General features: G+C 41.8%; 1 protein-coding gene and 1 pseudogene across 1 annotated transcript; one reads left to right on the top strand and one right to left on the bottom strand.

Moving 5' to 3' along the window:
- Positions 1 to 2,113: 2,113 nt before the first annotated feature.
- On the bottom strand, positions 2,114 to 4,093 carry LOC124679106 (annotated as a pseudogene).
- Positions 4,094 to 9,747: 5,654 nt separating this feature from the next.
- On the top strand, positions 9,748 to 15,909 carry LOC124679104 (glycerol-3-phosphate dehydrogenase SDP6, mitochondrial-like). Its single transcript, XM_047214928.1, has 7 exons — positions 9,748 to 10,117; positions 10,938 to 11,411; positions 11,946 to 12,277; positions 12,946 to 13,106; positions 13,578 to 13,836; positions 15,410 to 15,707; positions 15,778 to 15,909. The coding sequence occupies exons 1-7, from the start codon at positions 9,748 to 9,750 to the stop codon at positions 15,783 to 15,785; spliced, it is 1,902 nt and encodes a 633-aa protein (XP_047070884.1). The 3' UTR covers positions 15,786 to 15,909.
- Positions 15,910 to 16,553: the final 644 nt, after the last annotated feature.

Here is a 16,553-nt window from a genome sequence, read left to right as displayed (position 1 = left end):
GGATTGGGAGCTGATGGACGGTGGAGATAGTGCATCCCATGGATCGATGACATGGAGGATAGTGGTCCCATGAATACCAACCATTCTAGAATTTGCTGAAGGCCTATTAAATTACATGATGGAACCTACGTTCTAAAATATTGCCAATCCAAATTAATTACATTTTTTTGTACTTTCTTTGTTGCCTAATCTTGATGTGAACTTGTTGACTTACTCGCACTACTTAATTTGAGTGCGTATGTATATTTACCCAGTCACCGGAATACAAAAGCGTCTTTGCCCCCAAACCGGAAAGAAAGCACCAGAAGACGAGCAGCGCGCCAGACGTCGGGAGCACTAACACGCCAATGCAACAATTCATTAATACTCAAATTGTAAATCAGAACCAACATGGACGTTCGGCTACAGTAAGCACAACTCGTGATGCACTCATCAAACATCCGGACGAACATTCAACATGACCCTCCATGTGTTCCGGACATTCAGATCATGTATGGCTCTTACTGACCAATACAACTATACAAGTAACAGCACTACATCCCCAGGCAGCTATAACTTCACTCAAACGAGATGATGCAAATTACTAAGATTACAATCTGACTGAATAGTATTACAGGACCTAAAATAGTAATCAATCGTTGCCAGCACCACTGCCAACGGTGGGATCATGCTCCCCTTGTGTTTCTCCATCGCCGTTGTCAAAACAATTTCACTTGTGACATCAGCATGATACAGCTCCTTGAAAGAATCAACCCTATCCACCAGTCTTGCCAGAAAACACATCAGTATGTACAGCAAAAAAATACTAATTTTGACAAAGACAACCTCCACCTAGCATGAACATGTAAAAACCTTTTGATTCTATCCCTTTCGGAATTATCACAAAGTTCTCGACATATTCACATGTAAATCAGACATGAAATGAACCGAAATTTCTTAAACATAATGGATGACACTTGAGCATGCCAAACTAGGTGTAAAAATAAACAACCATTAGGTAAATACAACGGCCACAGGGAGCTAGTTCAATCTGCCTAGATAGATAACTATCTAGAGAGGTTCCAAAAATTTTATTTCATGCCATTGAACAAGATACACAACCAATAGGTACATTAGCAGTAGATGATGATTTAAAAGTTGGGAGGCACCCAGTTCAATCCGGTGAATAGAAACCTTCATTTGGACCAAATGATCCCAGGTCCAAAATCTTACATGTGCACCTACTGCACTACTATTTAAGCATGTCCAATCAACAAAATATCCTGCAAACAAAGATAAATCACTAGTAAGGCACATCAGACTCACTGATCTGATCAAATTTGGTCCATTTGAGAAACAAAAGTAGCAGTTAAGCACGGCATGACCTTTACACTTTTTTTGAATTTATAGAACAAATAACGAAAAAAGAATGTGCACATCAGCTAGTTTAGCATACGGCAAACACCACCAGCTATTCATGCCTGTAACCTCAAGGGTGATGCTATCAGGTAGTTTATGGAATTGCAAAAAATTAAACCAACAGTGACACTACTAGCATCAGCTAACATTTTATAGGACAACCGGATCCAGCAGGGCATGAACATCTGCTACAGAAGAAATAACAACACACAGCTATCTACCATCTGAAAAAGCAACACAGGCAACTAGCTAACATCAGCTAGAACCTTACCGAATGCAGCTCCACAAAAAGACAAAATCAATCAATAATAGTTTGGGGACAACTATAGTTGGCAGCAATTCACAAAGGGTGGGCATCAATTTTTTTTGCATCACCATCTAAAAAATGAAGTACAGATAACGCCGGATCAACTCAAGTGAGGTCAATCAATAGTTCAGGATAACTCTAGCTAACATCAATGCATATGGGTGGGTACCAGCATACAAATGTCAAATCACCAACCAAAAAAACATGAAGTTCAAACATTGCGGAGTAACTAAAATAATACCATTGTTAACATAACAGTCATATGGATACGAGCCGCTTAACTAAGTTTCTTGCTTATCCCTTAACATTTACCATCGTTTCTATTGAATTAACACTTCAGTTTGAAGGCCGTATGCGACACCAGTACACCATATAATACTGATGTAAAATATTAGTCGAAAAAATTTACCGTCATCTGGTTTTTTCACAAACTCTACCCCAAGACGTTCGAAGCGCTCACATGCCTTATAGACATCATCCACTGTTACCCCTATATGGCCTGAATAAACAAAAAAAAAATACAAGTGTTACAGCAGCTAAGAGATTCATGGTTAGTTTAAGCAAAAGCAGAAGTAATAAAGTTACATATGAACTTTCCTTGCACATACCGAAACCACGAGGATCTGAGTTCCCATTATGGTAGCCTTTGAATTCAGGATCAGTTTCTGTGCCCCAGTTGCTACAGTAATAACATGACTTTATTAATGCATTAGAGGGCAACAGTATACTATTGAAAAACAATCAAGGCTATTTTCACTCAGATATGGAGAATATTCAAGAATAACTAAACATACTGAGTGAGCTCGATGGTAGCTTTTTGCCCAAACGTCCATTCAGTCCGCTTGACAGGATCAGCAGGGGCTGCGGACAAATCCTATCAGCAGTGGCAAGGTAAAGAACGAGATACATTAGCTGATTCATATACAATGTCAAGTTCAAGTGATTTATCGTTCCCATAATCAAGAACCTCTTACCTCATAACCAAGAAAATACAAGCTGAACTTCATATCGGGAAAATCCAACCTTTTCAACAACCTTGCAGTTTTTTGTTTACAAAAGGAGAAAGGAACGGTAAATATGATAAGAAAATAAGTTAAGATGACACGACAGAGTGGTATAGTTTTGATGCACACTCGTAATGTAACTATGTTTGATACACACTGCAGTTCCTATGTATTCATATGCTATGAACCCCTTAGTCTCTACTCTCTACTCATAGTCTGCAGTTCGTGTACTCAAGAACTGATATCTTCAGTGCATTTCGTACAGGCACCCAGCATTTATTACAGTTATTCACTGAGAAAATGGATGGCCCACTGATGTTCTTCTCCGCATGCATAAATACATTATCTGTAGATAGATAAAAGAAAGAAAACTCACGACATGCCCATCACACGCGAGTAGAAGTCGAGGCTCACTTTTGGGTCCTTCACGCGGAACATCTGTAAGCAGAACAACAGAAGAAAATCAGTATATTATTTCACCTAAACGGGCAGGAGCACTACCATTCCATCAAACAAGAAAGCAAGACATGTTCATCACAAGTAGGTTATTTACAACAACCGATCAGGAGAGCGGAAATGCTCCTAGTACTAAGCTGGTCCAGAAATTTTCCAGCCGATTGCAGAACAAATGAAGCTTTATGGGTGAGCGCAGGAGAACTAAAAATTCCTCATTCTATTACAGAGCATCCGAAGCACCCCCATTCCAAAGCACCCCCATTCCAATGCAAGCCAGTGTAATTCCTACAACAATTACCTATGCTAACATCAAAACACATATTTTCCATCACTCCACCGAACAACTCTATACATTGATTACCTATGCAAGCCCAGGATAGTCGTACATGAATTTCCTATGCTACGGCACGCAAGCACATAATCTTCAGCATTACACAGAATAGCCCCATACCACAAGTGTTGAAGCAAAGCAACACATTGGGCCAAACAAGAGAGGGGTGCTAAGTTTGCGGTTGCAAAACCAAAAATGCTGCACGAATTAACACAAGAAACTAGTAACAAAATGCATCACTTGATCCTCACTAAGCGTTGTTCCCCGAATTTTCTAACCTGCCACGCCAAGCACTGGGTGGATTGCCAACTGTTCGGCAGATTGCTTTACCTAAATCCACCCGCATACTCCCTTCTGCTCCACAGCGCAGATCAAACCCACGGAAGCGGGTACTCGAACCGCATGACACGCATACTAGCTCAATCGGCAGCTAAACGAATTGCGAAACAGAAGGAGCGGCATACTTACTGTCTGCTGCATGAAGTAGCCCTTGGTGGCGGGGTCGATCTCGGCCTGGAGGCCCGGGTTGTTGGCCGGCGCCTCCTTCGTCCCCGACGACGTCGACATGGCGGCGGCCGGGGAGAACCGGCGGACCCGGTCGAATCTCTGCAGAACCCAAGAAGAAACTGTGAGCGGAAGCGCGGAACCCGTGCGAGGGCGCGAATGTCCTTCAGATTTAAGAAATCGAGCTTCCAGGGCGAGTTCGAGACCTTGGGCTGGGCGAAACGGGGTGCGCGCGGGGCGGAGGAGAGGCGGCGGAGGGCGGCGGCCGGAGAGGAGGAGGAGGAGGAGGAGGAGAGGAGGGCGGAGCGGAGTGAAGCGGCGGCCATGGCGAGCGGTGCGGGGAGGATTATTTATAGGACGATGATAAGCTTTGATTGACAGAACAGAATGGTGGTGTGTACTGCTTCTGGAATCATCGGTCGGGTTTGCTGTACCGTGCGTTAGGTGCGACGCAACGTGTTTAGCCACCAGTCAGCAAAGCAAATGAAATAGATCGAGCCATCGAGGCGATATTTCCGTCAACAACAAAACCTATGTGGTGACTTCGTCGTTTTTAAAATCAGTCGGATCAAATCTTCAATGCAGTCTCTCGGAGTTGCTTATAGGGTAGGATGTGCGTGTATGCGTTCATATGATGAGTGTGTGCGCGTATGTGTGAGCGTCTTTGATTGTATTGTGTTTCGCAAAAAAAAAAAGATCGTGCGTTTCCACGATCTTTAAATTAAATTGAGTCGGTCTTAATTCTATCCTTGCACCTTCGCTTAAGTTCTGTATTCTTCATTGTTAGCCGCTTACGTGAGGTATTAAACTGATCTGACCTGCATTGACCGATACCAAGTCGGTAGTTGGACGTGTGGCTGGAGTTTGGGAATTTTGAAAAAAAAAAGGAGTTTGGGAATTTTGCAAACAAATCATTACAAGTACTCAACTTCTAGTTCCAGCCCCTAGGTCTTTCTTCCCTAACCCTCCTCGCTCTCATCGCCATGTGTGCCTCCACTAGGAAGCGATAGAGGTGGAAGCCAACTTCTCCATCTCTAGTGTCGTCGTCGTCTCCACTAGCAGTAGTAGCTCTTTTTGCGCAGCCTCTAGCACCGCCAACTTTGTCATTGGTGCCATGCCCGTGTCCTCGGAAGCGCATAACCATTCGCATCGTCTCTCAACCAAGTGACAATCGAGGACGTATCTTCTACAAATTCCCTAACATCGCATGAGTTGTAGTTTCCAGTTGATATGGATCCAATCTTCCTCTTATTTTCTTCTTTTTGTGCCACGGATTGCACCCAATCCTTGCAATCACTACTACTTACGGGAAGATGGAGAAGATTCCTATGTGGATTTCCTTGCTAGAAATGGTTACTTGCCTGCAATTGGCAGCGTTGTTTCTGCTGGTGACATAGAATCTGAAGGAACCACGAATAAGAAGAAAGTGGACTGGGATGATGGATGACGTGGAGAATAATATGGGTGATGTAATGAATAAGATGGATGGGCTGATTAAGATCTATAGGAATTATTGTGTTTTCTACAATTTTGTTTCTGCAGTGATTATTCTAGAAAAAGTAATGAAATGAATTTAATCAATGAAATATGATGTATTGTGAATTTCAGTCTCTATTTTGATTCAAAATGAATTGTGTTCATCCAAATGAAAAAAATCACATGTGTGCTAACCAAGGAGACACATTAACAACTTAAAAATCTACATGTGTGCTAACCGAGGACATAGATTAACAACTAAAAAAATCTACATGTGGAAATTTAGACAATACCAGAGAAACATGTTGTGTTGAATTGGTTGTCTTCGGAATTAGGAAAGTGTAAAAAAAAGGCTAAACGCAAAAGGCTGAAACCAATCAATAGTTTAGGAATAGTTCAAGTTGACAACAATATGATAACTTATATGACCTGTTTTAAATGATATTTGCCATGATCTATTATTATTTATGCCTTTTAATTGATTTATTTGAATTTCCTACAAAGTTCTTCTCATTGGTATAATTTTTGGGAGGCAGACACCCTCATTTTTCGTATTTTGCTATTTCAGGGACCTCCTGGACGGCTAAAAATTAAAGAAAAAAATACATTATCAGTTTTTCATCAAGAGAAGAACCGTGGGCCAAAGAAGCACCAGAGGGGAACACATGGCAAATTATGATGGGGATTTGGTTCCTGGGGGCATAGGATGAATTGGCTATGATTTCTTTAATACATGAATTGCAATGAGTATTTGGTCAAGTTTTTATCTTTTACGTGGTTCTATGATGGTTTTATGTGAACGTTGATTGCATATTACTTCAACTATATGAGCTCATATGGCTACACTTTAACACAACGATGAGGGTTGGAAGAAACGGAATGATAGAAACCATTTTATAATACTTTGAGTTGCATTAGAGAGATTTATGTCGGTGACCAATAAACTAATTGCTATGGTAGGACATTTATGTCTTAATGATTCGTATACTTTCTCATGAAAATGGCTATAGTGCCCATTATAAGGGGTATATTTTCTTATTTCTATGGCTACACCTAATTTAGGCTCTGCCCTAAAGGAATAAAACTTGACAAGATATTCACCATGTTGTATAAAAATCTAAATGCTAAGTAAATTCGTGCCGCCTTCGGGAGCGCTTGTCATATACAAGTTCACACACACTTGAGCTTGTCCTCTTGCTCCATAGAGGATTGAGTTTTCTCTCATTGAGAGTATTTACTTGTTGCTACTTACTTTCAGTACTTTATGTTACTACAAACTACAAACTAAAAACACCAAAACCAATGCACCATTTTATTGTTTTACTTGTCAAACTTACTAATCAATACCTTCAGCTTCTCGTGGGTTCGACAACCTTTCTTATTAAAAAGTACTATTCCATCCATCCCAGAAAAAGCCGCGCGCTGTCGTTTTTGCGAAAAGCCCCCTGCATTTTTTCACCTGATAATTCTCATCCTCTCGTCACGGTCCCCAAATCCCCATCCCTGCTATCACCGTCGCTGCTCGATCTCGACGGTCTCCTGATGTCGCACGACCACCGCCCTGGATCCACCTTATCCTCCGCTCTGGATCCCATGGTGTGTAAGCTTTTGTGTGCAACTCCACCACAAACCCTAGCCCAGGCTCCCGCAAGGCCCATTTTTCGGATCAAAAATGGATTCCGCCTTCCTTCCGCTGCTGCCCGGCCACCGCGACGGGCTTCTTCGCCTCGCCCATGCTGCGACGCCATGTGCGGCTGCAGGGCCACACCGCAGACGTTCCAGGGCCGCCGCGTGCCGCTCTTCCTCACAGCTCGCCTCCGCTCCATCCTAGCCGTCGTGTGCCGCTCTTCCTCGCCCCTCACCTCAGCTCCAAGATCGAGAAAGCCCTCTCCGAGCAGCGACGGTGCGCGGTCGTTCGAATGGTGTGTCGCCCGGACGGGAAGATGATGTCTTGAATCAAACGTATTTTTGAACATTTTTCATTCGGGAGAGCTTTTTGTAAAATTAAATTGAACATAGGGTGCACAACTTTTTCCAGGACGGAGGGGTACAATTGATCTCCTGCACTTGGGAGCCATCAGTAGGCTATGATGAACCTCGACGCACCTATGGAGGTTAACGATGAGGTGTCGAACAAAATGCCTTGAGGAAGGCCAGCCAATGTCGGCCACTTCCACGACGAGGAGGGCCTTGAGCACTTCGTCCGGGTGATCTTCCAGCCTACCCTAGGCTCCTGAAGGATCCATAAGCCACTTGTGGCATGGTTCGGGAAGACCCCTTCCAACATCATGCACCCTCGTCACCAATACTGGATGCAAATGGATGGTCAAGACCAAGTTCGACGGTGACAATGCCATCATCAATCAGGGGTGAGCAGCCATTGAAATTTCCCTTGAACCGAAGGTTGGCTACTTCTTCACCTTCCACAAGAAAGCTATGGGCAGGTACCGAGCGGCTACTCTTGTTATGAAGTGATGACCATGTGCCCTGACCATGAAGATGCTACCAGGAGGGTAGTGGAAGAGAAACACTGGTCAGCTATGGTAGTATCGGTCGTACTTGAAGTAGTTTTGTGTCGATTGTTATCTGAACTTATTATCCGTTGCTCAAATCTTAATTAAGGTACTCTTCTTAGTATGTAAGGTTTGAATTTGAATGTTCACATTTGTGCTACCCATTTTTGTCTGGTAGCTTCGCCACACATGAGAGTAGGTTATCACACTCAAGATATAGATACCAACCAAATAGTTGATGCTTGCTATTAGGTTGCTCCTTGGGCTGTAAAACCTGCAACCAAAGACTCTCAGCCGAAATCTCCACTCAATCTATCCTTCACGTGCAACCAAACAAATCGTGCACATATGAAAATAAAATTAAGCAAGTTATTTTGCGATGGAATATAATTTTTGCACACTGAAATAAAATTTCCAATCTATGATGATGTGTCTCTTAAGGCGAGACTAACTTAAATACAAAAATAATAAATAGCATAACAACCTACGGTTGTCCCTCCTCCCCAAACCACATAGAGGTGATTTTGTGAGCACACCACATTGCCACCATTTCTTTGCCGGTAGATCGCTGCCTCCTCTTCCTCCGTTACCACCGGCTCCGCTGGTAGTGGTAGTGCAGGAAGGTCCCGGTCTACCTATTGGAGCCACATTTTCCCTATATTTTTATAATATTATATTGAACTGGTCAACAATTTTTTCATGCTTTCAGCTTGATTACACCATATGGGTAGATCGTTCTCTTACCATGGTCAAAGTATTTGTTTCTCGCTAACTTAGTTCATCCAATAAAACATCATATAATTGACCGGCCATCAAATTATGGTATCAGGAACTGAATAAATAGCGGACTTTCACATTAGTGTAAGTCATGTGTCCATCATAACCTCCACAACTAAAGATAATATAGTATGAGCAACACTGATACATAGTTTCACAACCGAATCACATATTCGATGGTACATATAAGACGTTCATACAAAGACGACTTAATATCTTTATGAATATATTAAAAATTACATCGTACATGGTTGCTTCTATAGCATATTCCCAACATAAGAAACCAAAACTTGGCATGGAAGTGCCACGCGATCACTTTACAAACACATAATGATAAAACGACTGCATTTCAAAATTCCCTATTATTCTTCCCCGGCTCCCCGCGTCCGGCAACCGTCTCCCCCGCAAGGTGCAATTTACAAGGTCTACTTACCTTGACCATATTATTAAAAAAAGTTGTAACAAAAAGTTAACAAAGTCAACCAAACACTGAAGCTTCAGTCATTATCAGTTTATTTAAATATGGATGAAAGAAGTGATTATTCATAGCAACATAGTGTTATGTAGCTAGTAACTAATGAAACTACACGATCAAGTTCGCCGTGAAGACCGAAACGCATCCCAAATTTGCCAGCGACGACTTTCGAAATACCTTTATATTTTTATTCAACGGAACAATGTGCTAATTATACGTGCATTTTATATCATCATAGGCAGCATCATATAGGAGTAGTTTACATTGTTTTTTTGCATTAGTCATTCATTATTTATGCATTTTTAGATGAGTTATGAGAGTTTTCTACAAAATTATAATCGAGAACGATGGAGACTCAGCGTTCTGCTTCGAACGCCCATTGACCCACCCAACGCCCTGAGGTCCACGGTTCCGCCGAATAAACTGACGCCATTTTCTCTCGGTGCCCCGTGACACCCCAACTCCTCAACCCAGCTGTGATCCCACTTGACCGGACGCAGCCCGCCATGGCCGCGTGGCGTCTCCGCGGCGCCGGCACCGCCCTCGCCGCCTCCTCCGCGCTCGCGGCGGCGGCGGCGGCCGCCGCGGCCTGGCCGTCGCCGGTGTCCGCCTCCGACTCCTCCCCGGCGGCCCTCGAGGCCGCGCGGCAGCTCGTGTCCCGCCCCGACGCGAGGCCTCCCCCGCGCTCCGCGCAGCGGGCGGCGCTGGCCGGGTCCACCGCCGCGGAGCCCCTCGACATGCTTGTCGTCGGCGGGGGCGCCACCGGCTGCGGCGTCGCTCTCGACGCGGCCACCCGCGGCCTCCGCGTCGGCCTCGTCGAGCGCGAGGACTTCTCCTCCGGCACCTCCTCCCGATCCACCAAGCTCATCCACGGCGGTGCGTGCGCGCGCTACTGCTGCTATTCCCAACCCTAGGCCCTCCAGAGAATCTCGTTTTGCACGTTGATCCTTGAGATTTTTTTTTTTGCAATATTCCGTTCGCTTACGTCTCACTTAATTACTGCCGAATCTTCCGGTGAAGCGCTTGGCCGATTAGATTTCGTGGTCCAGGCTAGTGGTCACCCACTACCATCTCCTTAAGTTAAAGTAGATAAGTCAATGGAAACGAGAGTGTGGGTCGGGATGCTTGATGACAATGACCACTTTCTTACTTATCCCCTTCTGTATACTGGAACAATTCAATGATACATTTCTGGTTAACACGGCAGTTCCTCCGGACCGAAGTACATGGAACAGAATGGACTTTCCAGCTACGAATATAGTTTGGCTCCAATTGCGTCCACATCTATCTGATACCAGCACCAATCAGAAATTGATAGCATGTTTCGTGGCATAAGTCCCTAGAATTCAAAGTGACATGTATTCACAAAGTAAAACCTGATTGATGCTGGTATTCAAAAGTCAGAGCATGTGTATGCAGCAAACAGTGACGATCAATACTGAGTGCAGTTGAAGTTAATGACCCTTTCTAAAAGGTTATCAGAGCTTGTGTTCTAGATCAGTTGTTAATAACTTACCTGCTTCATTCAGTGTGGTTGAACAACAAATATACTTTTTACGCAGCCATTTTGAGAAGCACACATTTCGTTGTTTAATCTCAAGTATGCTGAGTGGGCCCGAAGCCCATAGCATGTTTTAGTGATTGGTAGTGCAAATTTCCATTGCTCATCACTTTTTGCATTGATTCATTTGTACAGGCGTGCGTTACTTGGAGAAGGCAGTGTTCAATCTGGACTATGGGCAGCTGAAACTTGTTTTTCATGCTCTTAAGGAACGCAAGCAAGTTATTGAGAACGCTCCCCATTTATGTCATGCTTTGCCGTGCATGACTCCCTGCTTTAACTGGTTTGAGGTTGTATACTACTGGTTTGGTTTGAAGTTCTACGATATTGTTGCTGGAAAAAGGCTACTACATTTATCACGGTATTATTCTGTAGAAGAGTCAGTTGAGCTTTTCCCGACCCTTGCAAGGAATGATGGTGATCGTAGCCTACGAGGAACTGTAGTTTACTATGATGGTCAAATGAATGATTCTCGTTTGAATGTGGGGTTAGCGTGCACATCTGCAGTTGTTGGTGCAGCTGTTCTCAATTATGCTGAAGTGGTCTCCCTCATTAAGGATGAATCTGGTGAGAGGGTCATTGGTGCACGCATCCGTGACACGCTATCAGGTAGAATAAAGTATGTCTTTCCTCTTTCCACTATGTGAAAGATAAAATCACTGTAAAGTATGGTATGAGTTATCTTGTTTTATGCTGCTGCACATCCTTTCAGTAAATATAATTTACAAGTAGTGAACTATTTCTAGTTTCAGATGCATCTAGTTATCTTAAACATGTAGACCACGGGAATGTGAGGAAATTTAATTAATTATACAATGATCGTAGCAGTTCGGTCTGAATTCTCAAATGGTTGAAGCTGCACCGCTAGAAGCCTATAACTATCTTATGCTATACTAGAAACATGTAGGTAGTTAACTTATGGTATACAGTAAAAAAAGTTAACTTATGGTATACAAGATAACAACTAGTATTATGTTAGCATGGATAAGGGCAAAACGTTACTGTGCGAAGTAGGTTGTATCTTTGTATTTTTCCGTGAACCATGATGTGACATTATCATCTGGAATTGTTTTCCCTATTTAGATTGCTATGCACTATGCAGTAATCTTACGTAGTTACTTAACTTCTGAATTTGTGTATCAGGTAAGGAATTTGACACATTTGCAAAGGTGGTTGTTAACGCATCAGGAGCATTCTGTGACTCAGTAAGGAAGATGGCTAACAATAATGTAGTACCCATGATATGTCCGAGCAGTGGAGTGCACATTGTACTTCCTGATTACTATTCCCCTGAAGGGATGGGCTTAATTGTCCCCAAAACCAAAGATGGTAGAGTTGTATTTATGCTGCCATGGTTGGGAAGGACGGTTGCTGGGACAACTGATTCTAGTACAGACATAACAATGCTTCCTGAGCCACATGAGGATGAAATACAGTTCATACTGGACGCAATATGTGATTATCTTAATGTTCAGGTTCGTGTGCTTGTGTATATATAACCTTTTTAAAATTTGTTTTCCATCACCTTAAACCTCTCTGTACGTTTGCTGGGTCATATGCTTGAGTATGTGGATGACATGCTCATACAACACCTTGTACATGGGAATCAATCTAGAGTCTGCTTCTCATCTAGGAAACTTAGAATGCTCCGACTTCTGAATGTTATGATGTTTCTTGAGGAAAAGTTAACCTTTCAATTCACAAGCTATTAAAAACTACTTATGCCCATGGTTTCACGGCACATTTGAAGTTCTACATCGATTCTCTCAGCAAGGTAGCATTTTCATCTAATTTAAGCATTGGGTCATGGTGAGAAAACCAAGCGCTCGAGTACATACTAGTAATGGTAGAACATGATTAAATGGGTCGCTTCTTATATGGTAACGCATGTCCAACTGAGTACTAAGAACCATGCATTGCTAAACTCGGTACAATCCGAAGGGTTTGTAACTGGGTTAACTTTTTTCTGCGCCTCTTCGCTCATTGATTCCTAGTTATGTATTCAAGATGCCCCTTTGTATTTTAATACTCAAAGTCATGTGCCTACCTTAATTCCTTTTGTATATTTGTGTTGCATTTCCATATTGTTTTCATTGTGTGGAATTTTTTCTAAGTGTACGGATATATTTTCATTGTTCATTAGGTGAGACGTTCAGATGTTCTTTCTGCCTGGAGTGGTATTCGCCCATTGGCCATGGATCCATCAGCAAAGAATACAGAAAGTATTTCTAGAGATCATGTTGTATTTGAAGACCACCCAGGGCTTATAACAATCACGGGTGGAAAATGGACAACCTATAGAAGGTACAGGGGTCCCACAGTTGCTAATTATATTCTGTGTACACATGATAGAATTAAGCTGGTTTGGTTCAAGTTTTTTCCTTGGTTTACTATCATTCATATCTTGATGGTTGTATTTCCCATGCATTTTTTTTGCATAATTTAGATTATCATATATGTTGTACTATAATTTAATCATTCACTTGATATATTATAATTCAACCGTCAATGATTGCATTAGTGCCATTTATTGTTAGTCGGAACATCACACTATGCATACGTTATCTGCTATTCCCTCCAATCCATATTACTTGATGTTAAAGTGGATGTATCTACAACTAAAATGTGTCTAGATACATCTATATTAGCATCAAGTAATATGAATCGGGGGAAGTATTTCTTTGATGGAATGGTAGGCTATATGGGTGCATTAGCAAGCATGTGCAGCTAATACATAAGTTCCACTGGTGTATCCTGATGATCTTGTTTATTCAGCATGGCTGAAGATGCTGTTAATGCAGCAATAAGGTCAGGGAATCTGAAGCCAGCAAATGGCTGTGTTACTGATCATTTGCATATAGTTGGTGGATATGGATGGGACCCTGCTTCTTTTACTGTGCTTGCTCAGAATTACAAGCGAATGAAAAAGACATATGGTGGCAAAGTTATTCCGGGTGCAATGGACAGTGCTGTATCAAAACATCTGTCACATGCATATGGAACTTTTGCTGAACGAGTGGCTGCAATTGCCCAGGTTTGTTATCCCTCGACTATGGCAACTTACATATGCAAGCTACGTTTCAGCAAAAAGAAATAGAAAGTTCTGTTTAGCCTCTTCTAATTACGCCTCAAAGGTAAGCACTTACTGGGGTTACTTAGGTCTCGTGTTTCTCAAAAGAAAAGGACTGTGAGCTGACCAGCCACGCGTTCATGTTATAGCTTTTAATATATAATAAATACATAGAGTGATGATCTATCACTAAAAATAATGATCTGCCAACCTAGCAGTCTTTTGTAGACTTATGTTGTACTCCCTCTGTTCAAAAATAAGTGTCTCAACTTTTTCTAGATACATCTGTATCTATAATTATAAAGTGTGTCTAGATACATCCGTATTTCAACACAACTAATAAACTTATTTTTGGACCGAGGTAGCAGTTACTTACCTTGCTATGAGCCTTATGTCATGACTCATGAGGGATGCACAAGTCGAAATAGGATTCAGTAAATTGGTATGTTCTGTTCCGTTGTGGAGGCAAAAAGACACTTGTTTTTAACATAGGAGGCAATAGGACATGGGTGGTTTGAATACCGTTCATCTAGTCGCGTGACTTGAAATCCTTGAACCTGCCTCCCGCGGAGCAACTCGAGCTTTTATATTCCAAAAATTGGTAGAACTCGCCGTTTTAAGATTCAGAGTTCCTCTGGGTTTTGGTAAAGCGAAATGGGACACACACCAAGGATTTTGAGTCCAATGTGCTAAACTCAAGATGGTTTCCATTCCTCTGGTCTACCAGCCAGAACCTAGAAGGACACTTGACACACAATTTGACACAGCTAGACTGAAACACTGCTTGTCATCAGATCAATGGTTTTATTGTGATTAGGCACAATCATAAAGATCCATAGTTAGTAATAAAAGACCCATCAGGACAATGGCCGATGTTTTACTTTTTGTGTGATTATTTAGCATATCTATATATTTTCTTGTTAACCAGTCATATACTATTAATATACACTAGACAGATATCCAGCAACATAAGCACAAATTACACACAGTAATACCATCCATTTAGCATGTTGCTGTTAAAGTTGGCAATGGTTGGGTTACTGAACTGTACCTAAACTAAAACCACATGATTTTTTTGGGCAAACCAAACCAAACTAAACCACTAAACTGTGTATTGAAACCCAACCCAAACTGAACCACATGCAATCCCCACCTAAATTTCTAGACCACTTCAGTTTTTTAACTGAAATTGTACCAGCAACCTATAATTGTTAACACTATTTGATTTCTTTGTTTATCAATGCATCTCTTACATTACTAATCCACTTCTCTTGATTTTCATGGAATTTATTATTTGATTTTGAATTATGACACTGGGCTGTATTTCTGTATTTCATATGAGCTGCCAGTGTATGCCTTTACCGACTTTTGACAGTCTGGATAGCGTAGCCTCAGTAGTTGTGAACTATTCAGTATTAATGTGCATCATTTCAGTGTTCAACTACACAATGTGCCTATGCTGATTCAGCTAGTTCTGCTCTAAATATGTGGTTTCCATACCAATTCCATATTACCCGTTAATCGCTTCATTTTCCAGGACGAAGGCTTGGGAAAGCGACTTGCTCATGGATACCCATTCTTAGAAGCTGAAGTAGCATATTGTGCTCGTCACGAGTACTGCGAGTCTGCTGTCGACTTTGTTGCAAGGAGATGCCGGCTTGCCTTTCTTGATACAGATGCTGCAGGGAGAGCATTACCCCGGATCATCGAGATTTTAGCATCGGAACACAAGTGGGACAAGGCAAGGCGGAAACTTGAACTGCAGAAGGGTACAGAATTCTTGGAAACCTTCAAGTCATCAAAGAATGCACAATTCAGAGATGGTAAACATAATGGTGAGTTTATTAACGTATTCCCCTTTTATATTTCAGGTGGGCTTGTAATCTCATGTTTGTTCCTTTTCAGGGCAATGACCGAAAACATAATTACTGTGAATAAGCGTGGGGTTATACTGTTCCTGGACAGTCATGTGATTGAACTTCAAGAAAGCAGGCTCCAGCATGGAAACTATTCGGTGGATGTGTGCTGGTCCTGGATTTTTTTTATTACTTTCCCCTATCTACACGGGGCTGCGTATCAGATATGTAGCCAAATGATCTCATCACCATGTCGTAGTTGGATATATATGGTAAATTAGTTGGTCTAAAATAAAACTGGATCAAGGTATATGGAAATCTGATAAGGAAACCATGCTAATCATCTTGTTTGCACAGAGATGTGTCCAGTTTCATATTACCTAGATTTTCGTACTCCCTCCGTCCGGTTCATATTAGTTTACTCAACTTTGTCTAGATAGGAACGCATCTAGATACATCCGTATCTAGACAAAGTTGAGTCAATTAATTTGGATTGAAGGGAGTGCATGTGTAAAGCTAAAATATTTTGGATAACACACTTCAACAACATATGTTACAACATCTTATTTTGGGTTATTTGATTTTCGCACATGCATAAAGCTAAAGATGTCGACCAGGTTGTAACGATTTGTAGGACTGCATTCTATATATTTTTTGAAGTAAAGATTCTTTAGCACTGTATTTGAAATTTCTCATCCACTTAAATCTCTTGGAAATATTTCCTTTTCTTTTCCTATATAGATGTATTCTCTAGCGTGGGTTTTTTTTCCCATTAATTCTACTATTATGGCTATTTTGAAATGATGGACTGCAAGCACATTCTGT

Source organism: Lolium rigidum, chromosome 7 (genome assembly GCF_022539505.1).
Source record: "Lolium rigidum isolate FL_2022 chromosome 7, APGP_CSIRO_Lrig_0.1, whole genome shotgun sequence".
NCBI lineage: Eukaryota > Viridiplantae > Streptophyta > Magnoliopsida > Poales > Poaceae > Lolium > Lolium rigidum.
This window is presented reverse-complemented; position numbering and strand designations above follow the sequence as displayed.